Here is a 25,386-nt window from a genome sequence, read left to right on the forward strand (position 1 = left end):
CATTTTTATGGTGCACTTTGGTACCTTGGATCTTCTCAAAATATGATTTGCTGCATAGTGGTCATTCCATGTTCAGCACAGAATTGTGCAGTAATCCAGCTGAAACTAAGGGAGGGCTGAATTAGCTACTGTCCTTCTTATTGAGTTGTGTGGTCAGTGTATTATTGGAGTTGGAGGTAAGGCGGAGTAAAACAAATCAAATTTGGGAAATAGTCCAATGTCTATGGTTTACTTAAAGGGGTTATCCAGGGCTACAAAAACATGGCCACTTTCCCCCTACTGTTGTCTCCAGTTTGGGTGGGGTTTTGAAACTTAGTTCCATTGAAGTAAAAAAGTAAATGGAGCTTAATTGCAAACTGCACCTGAACTGGAGACAACAGTAGGGGGAAAAGTGGCCATGTTTTTGTAGCGCTGGATAATCCCTTTAAAGGAGTTATGCAGTGCCACAAAAACATGGCCACTTTCTTCCAGACACAGCACCACTCTGGTCTCCAGTCCAGGTGTGGTTTGCAAGTAAGCTCCATTCACTTCAATGAAATTGAGTTAGTAGTTACCAAAACCCCGCCCAAGCTGGAGACACGAGTAGTGCTGTCTCTGAAAGAAAGTGGCCATGTTTTTGTGGCACTGGATAACCCCTTAAATTTACCACTGGAGACAGCAATGTCTGTAATGGTAAAGGGGGCAGTGCATATTCTTAAACCCCAGCCTCGGGCTCAAAGATGGTTTGATCGGTTTCTTTATATAAATATAAAATCAAGTGCTTTTATTATTTGCAGGTATCGAGTTAAAAATAAATACAATATGTTAACGCATTTTTGCTTTTAAGACTTTGTTTCCTATTCCTGGGCATATTTTATACCACATGACCTTAAAGCTGCATATTGTCCCACGGAAGTACACACAGAGGCTATCATTGTTATAAGATGATAACAGATGTAAGTTTATATTTCACCTAAGATTAATGCCATCCACTCTGAAAGAATACTCGTTGATCCCTGTAGTTGGCATTCGAATCCTCACAATATCCTCATTTGTTGGCTGATAACCATCCTGAGTGAGCCTCTCTAGATTGGTTAAAAAACTGCAAGAAAGGAAAGTATTGTCAACAGTGAAAAAGAAAACTATGATTTAATCTAGCACCACATGCCCCGCTGTGCATCAACCCTAGTAGTACAGAGCTGTGCAGGAAGATAAGAGTCCCACTTGTCATCCACCACTGGAATATGCTCAAAAAAGAAGGACATCTTCACTATATCTCCAGATAAATAAACCTTTTTGATTTTTTTTTCTGAAGATATAAGCAATTTGGCAAATTCACAACTTTGTCATAAAATCAGCTATCCTGTCTTAATTAGACAAGACAAGACCCAAAAACAGAGCAAAAGGTCATTGCAGAACATTGGTTAAGTAAAAATAGCAAGGACAGCAATATATTAAAAGCTTTCCATGACCAGAGTACCCCTTTAACTTCCAAATTAAACAGTTGCCCCCAGTATTTAGTTTACCCCCCAATTATGTAGATGCCCCCACTAGGTAGTTAACCCCCCTAATTAAGTAGATGCCCCTAGTAGGTAGTTAATCCATTCAGTTAAGTAGATATCCCCAGAAGGTACCAGCAATTAAAAAAAATCCCCTCATCTCCCTCTGCTCCAGTGCTGAGCGCAGCCTTCTTCTTATCCCTCCTGTGCTCTGGGTCTGCTCAACTGGAGTGATTAAATTACGTCATTGCGCGCGGCCTGCTGTAGAAGACCTGAGCCACGCTACAGTTTCTCATACACTTACTAGTTGGCTGAGTCAAGAAGCTGGAATTCTCTTCTCTTCTCATAACATTTACGAATTCCTGGATCACTCCATAATTTCTTGATGGCTAAAGCTTGATACCTTTCTAGGTGCTGTATACTATATGCATCCAAGGAGCTGATCATTTTCCCATTCACCTAAAAGGAGGACATATGGTATGCATTTTAATAACCTTAAAATTATTTACATTGTACTGTTTGGTGGGAGTTCATCCTCAGCATTGAACTGGGGCATTGAAAATAGATGTTGTATTATACATAAGGGTTTCAGACACAACCAAAGGGTTATTTCTGTCCCTTTATTCAAGTGTATGAATGAATAATGCATGTCCTGCTATTTCTCTTGTGATATTACCAACATTTCTTGCAAGATATCAAATAAGAGTATTACCTATGGGTATGCATATTCCAATGACTTTCTTATGTATATGTTCAAACATGGCAGTTTTGTTGCTAAATTTTCAACAATATTTGCATCAATAGAACATTTACAGACGTTTTAGCAATGTTAACTGTCACTTTAAAAAATCTTTCCTATATCCTAGAGACAGGTAAAATGTTTGGATCCGTTGGCTCTGGGTCTTCAGTTATAGTTGGGAGAAGCACTGGGCTGAGAGCTTCTTTCCCAGGCTCACTGCGATATACCTCTCACTGCAGGAGACTCTATAGATTTACAATAGAGACCATCTTCTGCAGCAAGACAGAAATAGTAGTGAGCTGGGGAGTAAAGTGCTTAATGAGAGCTTCTCCCCAACTCGGCTGGAGTGGTCTGAATACCCACACCCTGACCAATTAAAATAGGACATCCACAATAAACAATTGAGCACAAGAGCATACAATATTTCTGTTTTATTAGTCCATTTTGAAGATCAATAAAATTGTGTGGAATAAAAAAACTACACTAAATCATATATGCAATGGGTACAAAAACTTTGGTAAGGGCTGATGTGCTGATAATTAGTATTACAAACAAATGATCATTAGTATTATAGGCTATATGCAAAACTTGAAATAATTTTAATACTGGTACAAATACAAGAATGTACAAGATTCCCTCAACAGTACAAATCATACCAAATAAAATACCCACACTGCAGCTCCGATTGCAAATGTACATTTAGCTCTAAACCCAGCTTAGTCAAGGAGAGTGAACACCGTGGGCCTGTCCTACCTATTTATTCCCATCTCAAACAACTGGTTAGTATAGGAACATATGATGTTTATGATTTAATCAAAGCACATACCAGAACAGAGATTCTATTGTGAGCAAGTCTAAAGGACTGGACCAGATAGGAGACTCAAGAGTAGCACAAACGCAGAATGTAGTTGGCAGAGGAAGTACACAGAAAGCACATCTTACAGGAGAACTCCGGCCATTTGAAAAATCTCACAGTCGGCAAGGGCAGGGGAGAACATATCAATCATAACTTACCTCTCCCTGTGCCTGCAAAGCGCCGGTTCACAGGCCTGGGACCCCTGCCGGAAGGCATTTTCAACCCAAGTCCTAATAACGTCATGACTCAAGGGAAAATGCCTGTCCTGGCTGATGGACTCCACACTCATCCAATCAGTGACTGCAGCGGTGTCCCACCCCAGTAACTGACTAAGTGGGAAGTTAATCAACTGGGTCATGATGTCAGCTCTGCAGGAGATCCCAGAGCCTGGCAGGGGTCTCGAAGTGGCAATCCAGCGCTAGAGAGGCACGGGGAGAGGTGAGTTTGTTATGTTCTCCCTGACTCTGACGGAAATTTTTTCAAATGGCCGGACTTCTCCTTTAAAATGAATGCTTCAGCATTCCAAGATATTTTGGACAATTGTATGCTTCCAACTTTGTGGAAACAGTTTGGGTTTAGCCCTTTTCTATTCCAGCATGATGGTGCTGCAGTGCACAAAGAACATTCAATAAACACATGGTTGGGTGAGTTGGTCTTGATTAGAGATGAGCGAAGCAAATCAAGTTTCGCTGTGAATCGCTCTGTCAATTGCATTTATTAGGGAAATTCGGAAAAAAAAATATATATATGGCAGCCGCACATGCTGTCAATGGGCGGGAGAAAGGGGTTAACCAATCAGCTGCAGGCCCCTCTGTGGTGTCAGCACCTCCCCCTCACATTCTATATAAGGCAGTTCCTTAAGGAGGTTTGTTAAGGCGGTGGCCAGTCGGCTGTGTGTGGAGGAGACAGCAGGATCGCAGCAGGCAGTTACAGCAGAGCTAGGAGAGACTAACAGCGATTTAGGAAAAGAGAGGAGAGGATAGGAGGGCTGATTGTGGGTGATGTCAGCACCTCACCCTTCATATAAGGTGGTTCGTTAACGGAGGTGGCCAGTCAGCTGTGTGTGGAGGAGAGAGCAGGATCACAGCAGGCAGTTAGAGCAGAGCAGGGAGAGACTAACAGAGTTATATAGGAATAGGAATGGCGGAAAATGGATGATTGACTGGCTGATTGACATTTTTTGTGTCAGGAATGTGCAGTAGCCTGGTGTGAACTGGGCTTGTTTTTACTTTTTTGTGACACGCCCACTTGCTTTTCAGCTTCCTGGCAATGCAGGAGTTAAGCTGATCACTGCGGGACTTGATTTATGCAGCTGAGTAGGTCTTTAGACTGACTGGTTTCTCTGCCTATCTGGAACCTGGATGATCAAAGCGCCGGTCCAATGGGGATACGGACCGGGCTCTTCGTCAGCATTAAAGAAGAAAGCTAAGGCAGTCCCCCAGGGCTGGCTATTAGGTTTCATACCCTGGTCCCAGCTCCCCCTGTCTATTCCTGCGATCCGCGTCCTAACTCCCTTTGCTTGCTCGACTTTGTTACCTGACCTCTGGCTTGACCTTTGACTATCCGATTTGATTCTGTACTACAATGCCCATTTGGTTCTGACCATGCCTGTTTGACTATCCCATATTGTGTTTGTTTGTCTGTCTTGTTCTGTGTGCACGTATCTAGCACAGGGAACATCTTTGTGGTTGTCCACGGCCATCTAGGGCCGTTTGAGGCAGGTAGTTCAGCATCAGGGCTCACTGTCGTGTCTTGTCCCTGCCTTCCCGTCCCTGACACCTTGTTAGTAATTTACTGTGTATAGAATTGTTAGTTGATAACTTTGTCATATACAAAGTGTTATAGATCACTGCATACATCTTGATATAGTAAAGGGTAGTTGCAAGGCAATAGTAGAGTGGAAGAGAGGGAAACTAGATAACCCCTAGTGAATCTAAATAAGTCTGGCCACCCTGTAAGAGGCGCCGAAAATAATTTCCTTTTCTGGGCCCAAGGAGCACCAATCAAGTGTTGCATATCATATTTTTATTATCCAAACGTCTGAAGAACACAATACTAGTTACTTGCCACACGATAAGCTAATATTTATTGAAAGGGGATAACTACTTAGGACAACTTCTTTTCATTTTGGAGGCCCCTAAAATATAATCGATTAAACAGGGTCCCCCAGTGATGTTGCAAAAAATGTTTTGCAATGATTATTCTATAGCCAATGTTTTTTTTTTTCCATTTAGGGCACTCATGACTCCTAGAAGACTTTGCGTACAGGCGTACTCTGGAGAAGAAAAATAGTTTTTAAAGCAGCTGGTGTCAGGAAGGTATGCGGATCAGTTGCTTGATGTCCTGCTGAAAGTGGTTTACTTTTTCTGTATGACATGGTGCTCTCAGGAACTGTCAAGAGCAGTAGATGTTTTCTATGAGGAGTTGCTTGTGTCATGGATGGAAGTGGCAACAGAGAGAACTGTGTCAGACTGAAAAGAATATACCACTTGCTTTAGGGCATACAGCAGCTGATAAGTACTGGAAGTCTTGAGGTTTAGGTTTTTTTTTTAAAAGTACCCCTTTAACCCCGATAATTCATTAGTAACATAATTTTAATTTGGATAAACATGCTCTTTGAGGGTGGAGGGTTGTACTCAACACACACATTTGAGTGTCTTCTTTCAAACTAATGTGTAATTTGCTAATTTGATTGTATTCTGGGATTTATTTATTTTTTAAATTTAACTTCCAGATTTTTTTCTTAGTGACTTTGGTTGACTCATGCTTGACTCATGCTTGACACCCATGCTATGCAGTGTGAAAGGTTAAAACGCAGAGTATGTACATGCATTGTGTGTCGCTAAATGACATAACAGGTTTCTACATTGAAATGCATGAGATAACCAGGTTTGAGCCACTGGAGCACAGTAAAGACTTGATGATATCTTGTCATAGTTGAGAAAGACAAATGTATTGACTATTAAGATTGCATTTGTATTTAGACAGATTAGTATTTAAAACACGGTTACCTTATTTTCTTCCCAAACATAAGGTACCCTGAGGGTCTCCATAGCTCCCACCAGAGACTGGGCACAGGTTACAATATTCTGATGTATAAGACTTGCATAAATTTTACGGTCTTGTTCTGAGAAACCAGATCCGTGGATGATTTTCATCTGCTTAATAAATGTGCTTTTCCCACTTTCTCCTGTTCCTGTAAGGATACACACATGTGATAAATATGTCTTTTTCTAAATTTCATATTTTCCTTACTAGAAAGCAAACTTGAGATTTTGTTTACAATTGTGCAGGGTTCCATTCTATTGCAGTTACAATGCCTTTGCCAAGAAATATACTAGCAATTGCAATGGATCCATCATAATCCATCATCTTGGTTCTGTTAAGAACAGAAAACATAATGGTATTGTAAACAGAGCCTTTCAGACTTTCCATGAACTGTAATTTAGTAGGTATTATTGATTGAGCAACCCAAAATATATGAGCTAACAACTACAGGAAAGGCCAATACCATAGCCAGCACGTAGAAAAACAATGCCAATAACTTCAGAAATATAAAAGTAACTAGATCACACCCATAGTATATAGACGGGAGAAAATTAACTGCTAAATGGAGGGCTAAAAACAATGTTGATGCAATGTGCATAGCATGGTGAAATTCTGAAACAAACTATGACTATACTGTACATAGCAACCCATTCTTTATTGTTGTCTTGATCTGTTCTATAGAATGTACAAGTGATAATGCGACACATCACTAGGTTTAGGCAGGCCTATTTTTGGGATGCTTAATCTAGGCACAGAGGTGCTGGTTACAGAAATGTATTCATTTTATGGTCCGATTACACGGAGCGACAATTCACCCAATCGATCGTTTAACGATTTTAAAGCAACAATTCGATTTTTATAACAATCAGCGTTTAGATGAAGAGATAAATCGTTTGAAAAAATCGTTCTTGCGATCGTTTTAAGATTGCTTAAGCCCTTCTCACACAATAGGTTGAATCTGTGAAAGACGAAGCGATCTGCAAATTTTTAGCGAACGATCAACAACAATTTGGGAATATGTTGAAAGATCACGATGAAAGATTTCTCGCTCGTCGCTTGATCGTTTGCTGTGTTTACACGAGCAGTTTATCGCTCAAATGCGATCGTTATCGGAAATTAGAACTTTAATCGCTCCGTGTAAACGGACCATTAGAAGTTCTTTTAAATTGGTCTTTCTGAATCAAAGCTCTGCACTCTGTTTATCTGCTGCTTGTTGATAACTTTCAATTTATACACACTATACGTGTCAATCAACAGGCAGTGGGCGGAGGAACAACTACTCAAGGATAGTGGTGGGCAGACTTGCCAAACTTTTCAGGTTCAGCAGCATTCTCCAAACCTAAATGTTTCTCATTTGACTCCCGGCTGCTAGAGAAGTTGGATGCCGCCCTAGAGTTGCCAGGAACATGCATACAGCCTAGGTGGCATTCAACTTCTACAGTCACCTGGAGTCAAATGCCGAGCATTCAGGTGTATCCATGTCTTTCAAGACTCCCTAGATTCACATGCCCAAACAGTTCGGCAAGTCTGCTCAACCGTACTCATGGAAGTCCAGGTCTACCTTGAGGCTAGGTTCACACTCTGTATCTGTGCGGCTGTATTGCGGGCGGTAAATCATCGGCCGGATTTTTCCGGTTCATGCGTACGCTGGAAAGTATACGATATACGGCTGCACAGTGCACACTATGTATGAATCTACGGCCCGATTGTAAACGGACCTGTAAAAAATGAACAAGACCATTGTTTGCGGCTGGAAATGCGGCCGTGGATTGACAGGCGGTCCGTATGGAGTACTTCAAAAATAGCCGGCAATGATGCCAAATGTCGATGCCTCTAATAGTTAATATATTAAATTAATAAAACACATTTTCTTTATAATAAAGTCCCTTTCGTTGTTCAATAATTTAATTCTAACGAATCCATCATTGTGCAATTAAATATACTGTTAAAATAAATATATATATAAATAAATGTATATTTATATATATATTTATTTTTGTACAGTATATTTAATTGCACAATGATGGATTCGTTTAAATTAAATTATTGAACAACTAAACTGATTTTATTTCAACGAAAATGTGTTTTATTAATTAAATATTAATTAGTACAGGAAGCTCCAGTAAGCCGTTAATTCATATTGCCAGCAATAGAGCATTCTGTACTAATCATCACTTTACTTTAATTAAAATATCAAATGTTTCTTCTAATTATGTTATCACAACATAGACAGAGACAACAGGACTCTTGTCCCCAGTTTAGGTGCGGTTTGCAATTAAGCTCCATTCACTTTACTGGAACTAAGCAGCAAAAACCCCGTCCATGCTGGAGACAAGAGTGGGGCTGTCTCTGGAAGAAAGTGGCCATGTTTTTCTAGTGCTGGATAACCCCTTTAAAGGAGAAGTCCGGCAAAATTTTTATTTAGTATTGTATTGCCCCCCAAAAGTTATACAAATTACCAATATACACTTATTATGGGAAATGCTTATAAAGTGCTTTTTTCCCTGCACTTACTACTGCATCAAGGCTTCACTTCCTGGATAACATGGAGATGTCACTTCCTGGATAAAATGGTGATGTCACTTCCTGGATAACATGGTGATGTCACAACCCGACTCCCAGAGATGTGCGGGCTGTGGCTGCTGGAGAGGATGATGGCAGAGGGACACTGAGGGACACAGGGCACTGGAGGGACACTGAGCATCCCTCTGCCATCATCCTCTCCAGCAGCCACAGCCCGCACAGCTCTGGAAGTCGGGTCGTGACATCACCATTTTATCCAGGAAGTGAAACCTTGATGCAGTAGTAAGTGCAGGGAAAAAAGCACTTTATGAGCATTTCCCGTAATAAGTGTATATAGGTGATTTGTTTAACTTTTGGGGAGGGCAATACAATACATTAATAAAAATTTTCGCCTTCTCCTTTAATCACTGCAACAGCAGTAAGTATGTATGGCTGTCTGATATGGAAACTGACAATATGGATATATATACTGTATATCTGTGCTTTCAGTTCCCCTTTATTGTCATCTGTGGTGGTTGGTCTGGTGTTTGTGTCAGCTCAGCCAGTGATGTAAGTGCCGTGACGGCAGTGATAGTCCAGCACCAAGGTGTGATGTTAATACCTGCTTTTTATAGTATGGCTGGCCGTGTTCCCCAAATGGTCGGTAACCTGCTGAGTTGTTGCAGGTCCCTTGGGCTCTTGTCATGGCAGTCCTGAGTGGCAACTGACCCAACTGGCCTGTTAGTATTGCCACCCACAGGAGGGGGAAAAATAACCCAAGGTGTGTGGTTGTGTGTGTACAGGTTCTGGTGCAAACAGAGGATGACAGAGTGCCGTTAGTATAAAAATATAACAGCTTTACTATAAAACTTTTTAGTATAACAGTACACATTTTCAGAGAATAATCTTGAAACACTGGAGTGCTTGACCTTAGTGCTTGGAGGAGGTGCTTGATAGAAGCAAGAGAGGTAGTTGTAGTGGTGCTTGTAGAGTGAAGAGTAGAGCAGCGGAAAGGAGTTTGCCAGAGGAGCCCCAACTTACTGTAGCTGTGTACTCTGCTGGAACCTTTAGTAGATGTATCTTCAATAGTAAAGTGTTACTCTTACTCACGTATAGACAATGTCTGACCGCCTTCTGTTCTCTGGTAGCGTAGAACCCATCCCAGTAGAGTAGTATGTGCTCCAGCCAGGGTTTTCTGGGTGTAGCTGGGTGTCCCAGTTACCTGCACTGGGCAGTAGGATACGTAGACCTTTATACCGGTTGCATTGTACTACTGAGGCTAGTTTCTATCTCGTTCAGGATACTGCCCTGCTCTTTTCTGACGTGTTCCTGGCATGGGTCAGGGTGTCCCTTGGTGACTACTCTCCCTTGTTGTGTGCTTAGCACTGCATAGTAGATATAGTGGTTTTAGTAAAAGAAGCGCTGGTCTCTAACTGTATCTGTGCACTCGTGATTAGACTCAACTCCTGTCCCTGACAGGGGTCCTAGCATCAGCCAGGCTCTGGCTTAACTTCTGCAGGGACTGGTTGCTTTTGTGGTGCACATAAAACATTAACCCATGACTTACTTCAGCTGTGCGTATAAATAAGTACATAAGAAATACTGACACCTAGTAAGGAAACTACAAATACCTCATCCACCACCTAACCTGAGAGAAAAAAGCTTTTTGACAGGTGCACAGAAGAAGAGGAAAAAACACCAGTGGTGGGACACCACCCATCAGCCTCACATTGCCTGTTCACACAGGGAGATGTGTGGCTGATGCGGATAAATTTTAAAGCCTGCCCTAAATATACAATCAGCCAAAGATCAGGTGTTTTGCCTGTCTTCAGCTGATTGCTGTCACTTTTTCACAGACCGGAGTGTTTCTTGCTTTAGGGTAAAAAATTATCTTTTAATCTGCAGCAGCCAAGTCAATGTGGCATGGCCTAGAGTGTCTGTGCCCTGGGCCTGCAATGCCTCTTCTTTCTTCCTATCCACCCTCTTCATCATTGGGAATGCACCTGGGAGGATTACTCTTATTCATTGCTTGTCTAAACAGTGCACATGTGCTGCTCTGGATTGGTGCACATGTGCACTGTTTAGACAAGTGATAAATAGGAGAAATGCCCAGGGGAGTGCCTAATGACTTGACTGCTTCAGATTAAAAGATCATTTTTTTTCCCCTAACCAAGGCACCAAGCACATTTTGAAAGACACGGTCGGCAAGGACTCTCATTAAAAGGATGGTACCAGCTGTTTATGGTTGGTGGATACAGTGTCGCTTTAAGAAATAATTACCCCGTTAAATCCCCACCTATAATCTAAGCTTTTTTGTAATAGGTTTCTATTACATGAATTGAGACTAGAAATGAGCCAAGATCGAGCATGCTCCAGTCCATCCGAACCCGATCGTTCGGCATCTGATTAGCGGTGGCTGCTGAAGTTGGATAAAGCTGTAAGGTTGTCTGAAAAACATGGATACAGCCAATGACTATATCCATCTTTTCCACATAGCCTTAGGGCTTTATCCAACTTCTGCAGCATCAAATGCCGAATGTTCAGGTTCGGATGGACTCGAGCATGCTCGAGGTTTGCTCATCTCTAGTTGAGACATCTTGACTCACATGCTGAAGCTGTAGAAAATCCTAACTTCCTGGTTCACTCTGTCTCAGCTTCTCTATCCTCCCCTCCCTCCTGAGACCAAAGTCACATGATCTCTATGTCTTCTGTTGCCAGGCAAGCTGTAATACCTAATCTGTAACCCCACCCATAACTGACATCACACCAATCAGTGAGCACCTGGCCAAGGGGCAGGAAAACAACAAAACAGTGACAGCCTTCAGAGCAGTATAGGGGGAAAACACAGTTGTTTAATCTCTCTCTCACTCTTTCTACTCTATTTATGTGGATGGATGGTAATAAGAGAAAAAGCAGCACTGCGGTGGCAAAGGGTTGGTGCCAGCGGGCCAAGGTTTCGACTCCAACCATATTCATATAGTAAACAGTCCACGGCACTCGAAGGGTTAACAGTGAAATAATCGTAGGTTTATTCAGACAACATAGTGCAGCACATCATAAGGCACAATGTTTTGGCAGCCTCACACTACCATTTTCAAGCGCAACAAGTGAAACCCATACAGAGTTTAAATATATACGTGTAACAAAATGATAGGTACATAGTGATTGCAATTTAACACACGTGACAATATCAAAATCATTGGTTGGCACAACAATCACTGCCCAAAGGCAGGCGTGTAGATCCATATAGGTGCAGTTCAGTCATGTGACTAAATGCAGTGACGCCCACTGTGAAAACATTTCGTGAATTACAGTGTCTGTGATAATTAAAATTATTGACCGCTTGTAAAATGTTGCATATCCGGCAGCCATATAGATACAAAGTATATGTTGGTAATAAGATCAAATTCATACTGTGGATGGATGGATAGATAGATTGATATTTTGTTTACAGTGTAAGGCAGAAGCAGATCAAGCCAGCGATAGGCAGATACTACAAGATGAGGTGGATACTTGGCAGTTGGCTCTAAGGTGCAATGCATGCTGGGAAATGTAGTTTACCAGCTGGTGCCATCTTTTTTTTTTTTCTCTTCTTTTTTTCCATTTAGCAAATACAGAAAAAGCAACCTTCAAATTCCTTCACATATTTTCCAACAACAATTTTTAGCATAATTTCAAAACCCATATCTACCCCTCTACCCTCTCACCCTTTCCCCAAGGCTAGCGAGGAAAAAAGAACAAAAAAAAACCTATTATAAATTAACTTAGCTTAATCTCCTCCCCCGTCTATCTATACCTTATATTATAGAGACATACCTGCTCTTTCCACCCCACTATACTTGGGCCCTCAACTGATATCCATTTTGTTACTATTTGGAGCCTTGCTGTAAACAAAAGATTGTTAACCGACCTCCATTTCTTCTTTGTTCTCAACTCAAAAAGTTCTACCAATATCAACACCTTCGGATCATTTGGTACTTTTACTCCCGTATCTACTTCTATCCCCTCAATTACTTTATCCCAATATTCCCTTCTTTTATTACATGCCCAGATCATATGGAGCCAACCTGCCTGTTCCGCATCTTGCACATTCTGCTGTCTCCCGCCATTTATTTTATGGAGAAATTTTGTATAGCATAGTCTATGTATAATATTAAACTGTACTAATCTATGACTCATGTTAGGTGAGATTTTGCTTATATTCCCTAATATTTTACCCCACTTCTCTTCTGTAAACTCTCCCAGTTCTTGCTCCCACCCTCTTCTACCTCCTGGCAGCAACTCCTTATATTTCTCTTCTTTTAACTTAATATATAATCTTGATACTATTCTTTTTTGGCTCTCCATTTTTATCATTCTCATCATCTTCTGTTTTTAAACATTGCCAACTTCAATATCAATCTCTCCGTCTTGGAAGAGGTCACTCTCCTTATACCTGCTCTTGCACATAATCTAACTTATTAAACTTAACCAACCCTCTGTTGTTCCATACTGGAGTAAACTCTACTGCAGTGTCCACTTTTCCCATCACCTTTAACTTTCTCCTCACTTCCACAAATTTTTTGGCACAATTCTATTTCAACTTCTCCTCACTTCCACAATTTTTTTCTCCCATTTTTCCCCCTTAATTGGCCTGATTCCAATACTTCCAAAAATGACTCAAATCTCCCCTCCACATTTCCCATTATAAACTTAAAGAAATCCACTTCTCTTTTCACTAATAATTCCATCTGTGTTGCCAAAAAATAAAGACCAACATCCGGAAGAGCCATCCCTCCTTTACTAGCCGTCTGGCAAAAATATTCCAACCTTATTCTCACCCTTTTCCTTCCCCAAATAAGTCTATTTATAATCCCCTCTATCCTTTTGAATGTACTTCTTATCAATCCATAACGGGGAAGCGTTGAATAAATATAACAATTTCGGGAGTATTACAAATTTGACCAACATAAATCTATCTGCTCTAACATAGACTAAATCACTCCATATCTCATCCTTTTGCTTCAAGTTTTTCAACAGGGGCTTAATATTATTCTCATGGAATTTCTCCACCCTACTTGAGAGTTATAGCGACAGTGACACTCAGTTCACAGAGATAAATAAACTAGAAAGTAAAAAGTTTTAAAAGCTAACAGTTGGTTCTAGGAAAGGACAGGAGTGTAAACTACTGTACAAGATTTAGAGGACTGATTGAATACTAGAAACAGAAGCTCTCTGTCAGGTAGGGGTCTAGGAAAAAAAGATGAGTGCAGCCCTGAAACTGGCACCCGCCCCCAGCTGGCCTTACCTACTTGCCTCAACAGCTCTAAACAACTGCGGACAACTGAGCGACGTTCCCTATGCTGTAACAAGTGCAACACAAAACAAGACAAGACAAACTCACACAATAATAGGATAGTCAGCAGTCAGGGTTGGCAACAAACGGGCAGCAAGGTACAAAATCAGAATCCAAAAAGCGAGGGCGAGGTCACAAAATCCAAAGGTCAGAAAAAGAGAATACACACGGTCAGGAGATACTAGGTTAAGGCACTAGGAACTAGGCGCTATCACAGGCAGAGAACATGAGACAGACTGGAAGATTTATAGGACTAGAAGTCCCAGCCCAACCCAGATACTGACAGCTGACTGTGATAGCAAACAGCTAGTGCTGATCAGCAGGTGGCGTGCAACACTGGACACTGCTACAACCAGGAGCAGCAGAGCAGAGTATAGCAAAAACCAAAGTATTCTGGTTGCTATGGACACTGAGCCGAACACACGGCCCAAGTCCTAACACTCTCAACCACTGGCCACTAAGGTCTGCTGTGCAAAGCCACTGGACATACTGTAGGAGAACCTGTGAGCTTAGGGCCTCCAAACTTGCATTGTTCTTGTACAAGAGACACTGTATCCTCCTTGTTCTATTATGCAGTCTGATTTTATAAGTGTCTTTTTACATTCCATTTCTCCATTTCCTCATAGAACATCTTACTCTTGTTTCACTTTTGACAGTTTCTTAACTGTCACTGAAAAAATCCCCAATGGCACTTCCTTGTTGATTATAAGATGGATGAGGTGAGGAAATTTAAAGGGTTTTCCCACCAACTGGATTATGTCATAAATTATATGCCACACTATAGACAAGTCCCCTGACTTTATCATGTAAAAATGATGCTGTTACACATACTTTCACACAAGCTTGATATGGTCACCTTTTACCATTTACAATTACAGCAACATAAAACAGCACTGTGTGTTGTGTGAAACTGGATTTACACTGGATTCACAAATGTGATTATCTGTCTGGTCATAAACGTAAAATCTAGATTTTGCCTGAAGTGAAATGACTCACTTTAAAGTAATACTAAGATGCCTGTTTATCCAGAAACATTTGGGAAAAGTAACCTTCATGAACAGATTGCCAGACACATCATTCTAGGGTTTTCCGAGAACTTCACCAGACTGCAGAAGTGGTTTAGTGAAACTTTAAAGGGGTACTCCAGCGGGGGGGGGGGGGCACTTTTTCGCGGCGCTCCGGTCCCCGGTTCCTGGCTGCTTCCTGGTGTCTGACGCAGGCCCGAGACGTGACGTCTCAGGTCCGCTCAGCCAGTCAGTGAAGGAGGCGGGATCCGTTTCAAGTCCGCTCAGATCCCGCCTCCTTCACTGACTGGCTGAGCGGACCTGAGACGTCAAGTCTCGGGCCCGCGTCAGACACCAGGAAGCGGCCGGGAACCGGGCACCGGAGCGCCGCGATGTGGGACCCGGTCCCAGCGAAAAAGTGCCCCCCGCTGGAGTACCCCTTTAAAGGAATGGGGACTAAATATGTGTAACTTTGAAGTTAGGGTGGACTCTAGGTTTCTTTTTTTCCATACATCTTCAACAACTGATAGCTAAATAAGTTCGGCCATCAGTTATCTCTCCCGACTGGCTCCCATCCTCCCCATACAGAGGCATTTGGCACTGCCAAGCAATCTTGTGTCCAGGAAGGCAACCATCATTTTCCCCTTATGGGAGTATAGCCTTATACTGACTATAGGCATCTAAAGAAAACCTGTCAGCCAGGTCAGCCTATAGTAATCAAATTTATAGTGCTATTAAGGAATTAGAAGTTAGGGGTAGCACGAAGTTGAGCGCAGAGCACCCAAAAATAATCACACAAATAGTAGAGTTGAATGGAAATCATAGCGGGGAGATAAAAAAAATATATAAATTGCTGTTAGATATAAAAAATACATAAAGTCACAGAAGAAATGGGAAAAAGTTATTGGGGTACAGCAGCAATGTTTTTGGGAGATAGTGTATAAACTGTCGAATGACAATCTCACAGTAGGTAGACATAAGATGATTCAATTTCTTTTGTCACACATAGGTTTTATTACACCATAGTAGATATTGGAAGATGGCGAAAGAGTTAACACAGGCATGTGGAAGATGTGGGGCAGAAAAGGTGGATCTAGACCACTACTGGTGGTGGGGGGGGGGGTGTAGGGACCCAGGAGTTTTGGATACAAATATTTGATGTGGTGGAAAAAATAAATGGCCTGATGGTTGAGCAAAAATATATTTGTGCATTATTGGGGGCCATGGGACAACCCAGGTAGATAAAACTAAAACTGGAGTGCTATATAAGATAACATTTGCTGCCCGGTTAACATTTCTGAGAAATTGGGTATCAATTAAAGCATTATCTGTCTATGAATGGAAAAATAACTAAAAAACATGATGAAACGATGATGAAAGCCAGTGTACATTGAAAGCCTAATTCCTGGGTAAATAGGGTAGTAGTCCTGAAGACTGAGTGAGTGGAGATGGCCTGCAGCTGCTAAGTTAGTCCGAGTCAGATCCAAAGTGTATTAGTTTATGAATCAATAAAAAAACAAGAAATTACTTCTAATATTACACAAGTCCCAGCTGCTTCACCAAACTGTAGGTGAAGGCAGTCAATGCAGCTGAATTGCCAGGAAGTCTGGAGATGTGGGCACAGACTCCGGCCAGTAGCACACACCACACTTCTGCTTGTAGTTGGAATGATCTCACTGTTAGTAGATAGGTACTAAAGATGAACAAATAACTTCTGACATGTTTTGGAACAGTCAAAAAAACAGAAGGTGCAACAGCAACCCACAGGTGCAAGGGCTTACCATATATACTCCTCCCAGCGTACACACGGTAAACACCTGCTCTGTAGATATTAAAAAGTGAGGATCTTAGCAAACTATTTGATCAAACAGAGTGTACCATGTCGCCACGTTAAGGCTTCCTCGAGACATGGTCCCTACTCTAGCATTTTCACACTAGCAATGGCCTCTCCTGGGCTGAATAAGCCTACAACTGGGCAGATAGGAGCCAAATATTCTCTTTTATAACACCCTTGGGACATGGGTGGAGTACAAGCCAACAGGAGGTAGCCACATCCCCCACATTCAACAGAAAAAAAAGGAAAAATTGGCAGCACATCTATGACTCTGTTCACACTGCAGGTTGCACGCTGCTTGTGGCTTAAGTACAGACAAAAAAACAGAAGGTGCAACAGCAACCTACAGAGCAGGTGTTTACTGTGCATACACTAGGAGGAGTATATAAGATAAGCCCTTGCACCTGTGGCTTGCAGTTGCACCTTCTGTATTTTTAGCGGCATGTTCGTACCAACATACGAACATTTACAAACATGTTCACTAATTAATAGTCGTCACTGTGACCAGGCCCATTCACTAGCGTGCTCCTTGTCCTGCCACTCAGCACTTCCTCCTGTGTAATGAAGAACAGTATGATAAGTTCAACCTGCATTACACAGCAGTCAGACCAGAAGGTCAGAACACCAGAGCATAACAGGAGCCTGTAGAGGTTAGTCTTACCGGGTTGGGGAGGGGGCAATATGGGCAGTGTTCACCAACCTGTGGCTCTCCAGGTTGCAGAACTACAACCCCCAATCATGTTCTGATGACAGTTCATGATGGGAGTTATAGTTTTGCAGCCTGTGGCTCTTCACGTTGCACAACTACAACCCCATCATATCCTACTGACAGTTAATGGTGGGAGCTGTAGTTCTGCAACCGCTTGAATGCCAAGATTGGGAAACAATGATTAGTGGATAGTTGCACAGTACATTGGAAAGGACAGCTGTGCAGTACATTAGAGGGGACAGTCCCCACCAATTTTATCACCAAAGCTGCTGCTGTGGTATTCCATGCCCCACTTGTTTACTTCCCAGCAGAGATTCCCTGCCCAGTCACTGGCTTCAAGGATTGTGCCCTCTACTGCTGGGGCCAGTAATTGACTACAGCGTATACGGGCACATTAGCTCCAGGAATGGAGCAGCAGCACTAGACACTGGAGATCAACAGAAGTTGAATTGATCTGCCAGTAAAGCAGGTTGTAAATGTAAAACATTAACAACCGTGTTGTTTTAGTGAGTATTAAGACCCAAACTGTCCAACCATGACCTGCAGTTATAATACCAACATAAAAATACTTTCATATAAGGCTAGTGTGAATCCAGCCTGAAAAGGATTTTTGTTTTGATTTTCAGTATTAAAAAAAGAAGAAGAAGAATGCACACTAGGTTTCACTACTGAAAGTATGACTTCTTATGGTTTAGAGGTGGCTAAACATTTATGAGCTATTTCTGCTGATCCCACTACAAGAATGAACACTAGGGAGAAGGCACTTAGACACTTCCTAGGACCCTTTGACTGGAACAAAGAATGAAACTTGCCCAATAATTATTTTGTTTTTCATCATCTGGCATTGGGGGATAGTCAGCTGGCCACTATACTCATGAGATGATAGGCGAATCACATTGACTAATTAGGCAGTTTTTTTTTTTTTTTTTAAGATGCTATAAGGTCATCTTCATTGCAGTACCAAGAGGCCACTGTGGAAATCTAAGAAACAGCCGAGGAGAACTGGTTATTCACAGTAATAGCAAAGTGAGTAATTATCTTGCTGTTTAGCTTCAGACCAATATAAGACTAGCTTTAAGACATGTTCCTTTAGGGAACTGTTTTCTTGCACTGTGTTGGAATCAAGTACTTTCCTCTCATTCCACTGAAAAAAAAAACTATTAACAGCCCCTGCCAATTTGGTCTCTCATCTAAAAGCCAGCTACTCTTCTCTTTGGTCTGGCCAGGGAATAAAGTACCTGGGTACTCCACTCTCCCTAACCCCTAATTTTTTAAGGCAAACTTTACTCCCCTATTATCCAATACCAACTCCCATTTTGCTAGATTTAAATTACCATATATGTCTTGGGTAGGTAGGAAGAATTATATCAAACCATAAACCCTGTCCCAATATCTATATCTACTGCAATGTGCCACTATCCATGTGCCCAAGCATTTTTTCAGGCTAGCTCAAAAAGCATTTTCAAAATTCCTCTGGCGGGACAAAAAGCCGCGCATTTCTTTCAAGCAGCTTACATTACCAAAATTGTATGGAGGATTCCGTCTTCCAGACTTAGCTTCTTACTACAAAGCTGTTCATCTTACTAGATGGCTTTCTTTGATTAGAGCTGGCCCTTTAACAATGCTGCTGCATGTGAAAATTTAATTAGCGACACTTCAGAAATCACATGAAATACTCTTATGTAACCCTACTCTAAGGGTTCATTACTCTAGGCCATGGGTCTCCAAACTGCGGCCCTCCAGCTGTTGCAAAACTACATTTCCCATTATGCCTGGGCAGCCAAATCCCAAGCTTTAGCTGTCCAGGCATGATGGGAGTTGTGGTTTCGCAACAGCTGGAAGGGCAGCAGTTCGGAGACCCATGCTCTAGGCTACCATATCTGTTTTGAAAGAGCTGGTCAATAGTGACTCTAAGTTTTCGGTACCCTCTCTTATCCAACCAGTCCACTTGCTGCCAACCCTCATGGTGGGGAAACCTCTCTCAACCCCTCCCTCCTGATTGGCACTCTCGCACCTAAAACTCAGAGATATGCTTAACCCCTAAAATTTACCTGATTTAAATTTGTTAATACCCCACAGAATTTAATGCCCAACATATCCACAATCTATGCCAGTCATTTCTCAAAACACATAAAGAAGTACGCATTACTAACTGGCTTGAAAAATTATCTGTCTTCCCCTCCTTCCCAAAAAAATCTCCATTGCCTCCACCTATGGGAACTAGAGCTGAATACCACTTTCTTAGAAGAGCAAAATAGATTTATATGTTTACACTCAAGAGTCTTCGTTAAAACTTTACTCAAAATGGTACAGGAAACCAGCATTGCTTTTTATCAAACAATATCAACAGATGAATGTTGGCGTTGCAGGAAGGAAAGGGGCACACTATATGATATCTGGTGGACCTGTCTCATAATTCGCCCTTACTAGGAAAAAAATTATTAGGACAATACAGCAGCTTTCCAAACCACTACCTACTATGGGCCCTTTCTTCCCCCTACTACCCTGATAAGGGCTCACTGAGCATGGATCTTAAAACTGCTGCAAAACAACTCATTCCCCTGTGCTGGCAATCCACTAACTATAACACAGTAGAAAGATAAGGTAGAAGAAATTTGCAGACTAGCCCTTAGAGGACCGGGCCAATTTGCATTTTTGCACTTCCGTTTTTCCCTCCTTGTGCTTAAAAGGCCATAGCACTTGCATTTTTTCACCTAGAAACCCACATGAGCCCTTATTTTTTGCACCACTAATTGTACTTTGCAATGACAGGATGAATTTTTTGCATAAAGTACACTGCATAACCAGGAAAAATTAAATGTGTGGTGAAATTGAAAAAAAACAACACCGTTTTTGTTTTTACGCCATTTGCCCTCGGGTTAAACTGACTTGTTATATATGTTATGATTACAACAATATGTAACATGTATAACTTTTATTTTATGTGATGGCTTGTAAAAAATTCAAACCATTGTTAACAAATATATGTTCCTTAAAATCGCTCTATTCCTGTGCTTATAGCGCTTTTATCCTTTGGTCTATGGGGCTGTGTGAGGTGTCATTTTTTTCGCCATGATGTGTTCTTTCTATCGGTTCCTTGATTGCGCATATGCAACTTTTTGATCGGTTTTTATTACAATTTTTCTGGATTTGGTGCGACCAAAAATGCACTTTGGGATTTTTTTGCGCTTACGCCATTTACCGTGTGAGATCAGGAATGTAATAGTTTGGGCAATTATGCACGCGGCGATACCAAACATGTTTGTTTAGTTATTTATTTTTATTTATGACATCGGAAAAGGGGGGGGTGATTCAAACTTTTATTAGGGGAGGGGCTTTTTATTAATAATAACCCTTTTTTTATTTTTTTCATTTTTTTACCCTTATACTAGAAGTCCCCCTAGTATAGCCACATTGATCTCTCATTGAGATCTATGCAGTATAGTTATACTACATAGATCAATGAGATAGGCACTGGATTGCTTTTGGCTGCTGCAGCCGAAAGCAATCAAGTGTCGAGCCGGGATCAGCGCCATAATGGCACAGACCCCGGCAGGTACCGGACACGGGGATCGCTCCTCCATGACTATGTCGCCCGGGGGGGGGGGGGGGGGGGGGGGGAAGGGGGGGGCGGGGGGGCATCCAACCCACTAGACACCAGGGAATTGGCTTACTGCAAGTATTCAGATGCAGCTGTCAACTTTGACAACTGCATCTGATTACTTAATTAGCGGGCATGGTGATCGGACCGTGCCCGCTAATAGCCGCGGTCCTGGGCTACATGCAGCACCTGGGACCAGCGCGGCCCCGCTCTGAACCCTCCTAGGCGATCGCTAGATGTACGCCCAGGGTCGTCTAGGGGCTAGAAGAAATCCTAAATTGGCAAAACATGATACACAAGGCACACCTGAAAGTATGGTCTCCCTGGAGCGCTATTCAGTAGAATAGCCAGTCATAAGAGGTCAATGGATACTTAGTAAGCTCTGTTACTTTAATTACTCTACTAATAGCTGGTATTCCAAAGACAATACCCTCCCCCCCGCCCCCCCGCCCATACCCTCCCATCCGTGTCTCTCCCTCGGTTCCTGGTTTCAAAGTTATGCATTGTTCGACTAAACGTTTTTATGAACGACTGAAAGATTTCTAATTTTACGAACCGATTAGCGATTTATCTTTCAAAGACCAATGATTTTTTTTTCGACATGCTGAAAAACAATTTTGAACAACTCACCAATGATTTTGCAGTTGTCATTCGCTCTACAGCTATTCCACGGAACGATTATGGTTAATGAGCGGTCGTTGGAGCGAGTTAATGAACGTTAATCGTTCGGTGGAATAGGGCCTTAACTGGAGATTTTACATTCATCCTTCTCTTTTCTGTTTTGATACCTGTACTTGTACGAGACACATGTTTGTATTACCTTATCCCGAAAATAATCTGAAAAAGTTTTTACCCTTCATAGCATTGTATGTATATTATTTCTTTTCTAATAAAAAGAGATTTGACAAAAAAAAAACTAATAAATCATGTGATTATAAATTTCACATTGATGGCTGACATATCTGATATATAGTTTAGAAGTAAATTCACCACAAGCTACTATGAGAGATGTTGCAGAAATACGTAGGACAAAAGTTTTATTGAATATATCAGCCAGGCTTAACATTTTGTACTTAACCATAATTCCTTTAAGTTCACTGATTGCTGGTACCAGTAGACAGTGGGCAACGAGATGGGTATACCTGACGCACCAAATTTTGCATATTTATTCTTAGTAGAGCTGAAGGAATAAATGGAATAAAAGCCTTAGGGCTTATCCAACTTCAGCAGCCACCGCTAATCAAATGCCGAACGATCGGGTTCGGATGGACTTGAGCATGCTCGAGGTTCGCTCATCTCTATTTACAACATGTGTTTTACCAGCATTTGTAGTGACAAAGTCTTTATCTTTTTAGATGTGGAATTAAATATACCCAATAGTTGTGACAGCAGTGTATAAAAAGTCAAGGGCAACTATTTCTTTCCTTAGATACAACAGCTATCACTCCAAATATGTAAAAGAAATTTTCGCTTTTGGTCAATTGTTAAGCCTCATACACAGGTTCAGGGCTTCCACGTACAACATGTCCATGAAACACAGAACTTATGTATAAGGCATATGATTGAGAAGGCTTAATTCAGATAGGGATACATATTGAACACAGGCTGAAGCATTAATAGTATGTTTAATGCAGTTAACCAGAAGGAGTAGTTGAAGGAGTGGCCAAAACAGCAGAGAGATTATTATAATTATTATTATTATTTATTTTTAAAGTGCCCTTGATTCCAGAGCGCTGTACAAGTGATAGGGGGTGACAAACAGAACCTGTTCCATGAATAATCTAAATGGCAGACTGGTACATAGGGATAGAGAACTGTAAGCCAGTGAGGGCTTACAATCTACAAGAAATGAACATATGATGTATAATGTAAGGGACAGGAGAAGAATAAATAAAAAAATCACTGCTATGTTTTTACATTTACACATAGCCATATGGGTGAAATTATAAAGTCTGCAATTTAAAAAAAAAACTGTCAGATGCTATCAAAGGATTCAAGGATTTTATCTAACAAACAAGTGCATAGGAAAGCCCACTGGTATGGTTGTAAAAACCTGAGGGATTTGCTAGTGAAGAGATATACTGAGAAGGGACAGATTCTGTGAATTGGTTAGTAGGATCATAACCAGAAAGCACACATAAATGTGGCCATTGCGAGTGGTGTGATTCATACATTCCAACCTGTATTGTTAAATTAGGTGGTTATGATATATGAATCAAGGATTTCATGACTTGCTATACACCCTATGTGGTATACCCAGTAAAATGCAGCTGTGGACATTATTATATAGGGAAGAGTGGTGTATCAGAGATTCAAGGAGCATGTGCGCTCCACATGAATAGGCATGGGGTCCCCCATTTAATTCAACATGTGAAGGAGATGTGAGATCTAGGCATTTTGTGAGAGTGCAGCATATTTGGGTTGCCAGATATGGTAGGAACAGAAACAGCAAACTCATGGGAAGGGCGACATACTATATTCTTTAGATAGAGGAGCAAGGACTATTAGGCACAAAAGCATAGCAACTTGAATTCTGTACTGTACTGTACCAGACATAGTTCTGGTAATTATACATGTCTATTTCATTGTTGCATGTAAATAGGTATTACACCTTCTGGAAGACTTTTTTTTTATTATTATTATTATTATTATTATTATTGTTTTTTTTTTTTTGTTTTTTTAATAATGGGGATATAATTGTATGTTCTAATAAAGTTGTACTAAGGCTATTTAAGGGGAGTGGGGCTCACAATGTGTGTCTGGCCTAGAAGAAGTTAAATCACATCTATCAAGTTAGTGAGTGCTGCTGCAACCATTCATTTCTCCTTTGTGGGGATTCAGATTTTATCCTTATATTTTATGGTAACAATAAGTGGTGGTGATACTATTATGCAATGTTTGAAAGGTTCTTTTGACACTTTCCCTAAAAGACATACATTTTTGTCTTTGGTACTGGTGATTTTGAAGCCCTCTACCAAAATCTGTGTATTTGTTTTTTAGACTCTGGTCACACCCCACTCAGGATGTATGTTCAGCATATACACTCCCTGCATATCCCCCAAGCATAGATCTCCAATGTGTGCAATTTTATGTAAGAAGAACTATGTTTGGATTTCATTGTGCTATTGACAAATAAATATCACCACTAGTATCACTTACCTAAAAGCAGGAGTTTCAGCTCTTTCCTGTCTGTTCTTTTGTGTATTTTAAGCATTCTATCAATCTCTCTGTTGACAGCCAATGCCATTTTGTCATCCTCAGACAAGCAGGGAGGACAGAGGCACCAGCCACACCACCACGGCATATCAGTACCAACACTTGAAAATTCTTATCCCAGGACTCCACGTCAAGACTCAGTCAACCTCATCACATGTCCATTTCTTACTAAGGTTATTTTTCTGTTATTTCTGTGTCATCATTAGGATTTCAAGTTTTCTTTGACCTGTTACGATAAATGAGCCTTAGGGTCCACACTGGGTTTCCAAAGCCAGAATTACATAGCTTATACCTTTTCTCTTTAAATTCAAAAGTGAATAGAATGATGAGTATCCCAGATTGTTGCTGAGTTCAGGTTCTATCCAAAGAAGAATCCAGACATGTTGTTTTCTTAGAAAGGCTCAGGAACAAATGTATGGATAGATCATTGCATAGTTGAGGAAAGGTACAGTTGCTGTTTACCCAGTAATCCACTTAAACTTGTCCTTATGACCAGTTGGCTGCCTACAAGAGAGATACTTGAAGTGTTTCAGAGACTGAAGCCAGAAAAAAGTGGAGACTGGATAGAGAAACTAGTTTTTCGAGCTGACAGTTCTCGACCGCACCTGTGCTATGTATTCCCCTTCATATAAGCCAGCCAAACAGGTTATGAGCACATAACTACCTCCCTCCCTGCTGGTAGACTGAGGATATTATTACGAATAGAGTATAAAAGACAAAACAGGGACAATATTTGGGAGTTTACACCTTCCAATCCAGTGATACTGATGACAATGCTCAGTGCCCTTAAGTGGTTAGTTAGGCAGGTGTAGCATTCAACATAAAACACGTACGACCAAAGATCAAGAATACTACATTGTCTTTTAACATTCTTTAACTTTTCATACAGTTGTCACTTGCAAATAGTAAATGGTAAATATAGTTGTCATTGATAAATATAGTCTTTGTGTTTAAAGGACAACTCCGTAGAAAAGCTTTTTCCAAGTAATTGAAACGCATTACAAAGTTATATAACTTTGTAATATGCTTTAATCACCTATCTGCCGCCTTCCCTATGTTTTTCC

At 41.1% G+C, this 25,386-nt stretch overlaps 1 protein-coding gene across 1 annotated transcript in view; it reads right to left on the reverse strand.

Moving 5' to 3' along the window:
* The window catches only part of GNA15 (G protein subunit alpha 15), a 55,398-nt gene extending 30,447 nt beyond the window's left edge, over window positions 1-24,951 (reverse strand). The window contains exons 1-4 of the mRNA XM_069964438.1: window positions 24,266-24,951; window positions 6,085-6,269; window positions 1,783-1,937; window positions 953-1,081 (exon numbers count right to left, since the gene is read on the reverse strand). Of these exons, the coding sequence (XP_069820539.1) occupies window positions 953-1,081; window positions 1,783-1,937; window positions 6,085-6,269; window positions 24,266-24,410 (614 nt within the window). The 5' untranslated portion in view covers window positions 24,411-24,951. The remainder of the gene's footprint in view (window positions 1-952; window positions 1,082-1,782; window positions 1,938-6,084; window positions 6,270-24,265) is intronic.
* Window positions 24,952-25,386: the final 435 nt, after the last annotated feature.

The sequence above is a fragment of the Dendropsophus ebraccatus genome, chromosome 3 (assembly GCF_027789765.1).
Source record: "Dendropsophus ebraccatus isolate aDenEbr1 chromosome 3, aDenEbr1.pat, whole genome shotgun sequence".
NCBI classification, from domain to species: Eukaryota; Metazoa; Chordata; class Amphibia; order Anura; family Hylidae; genus Dendropsophus; species Dendropsophus ebraccatus.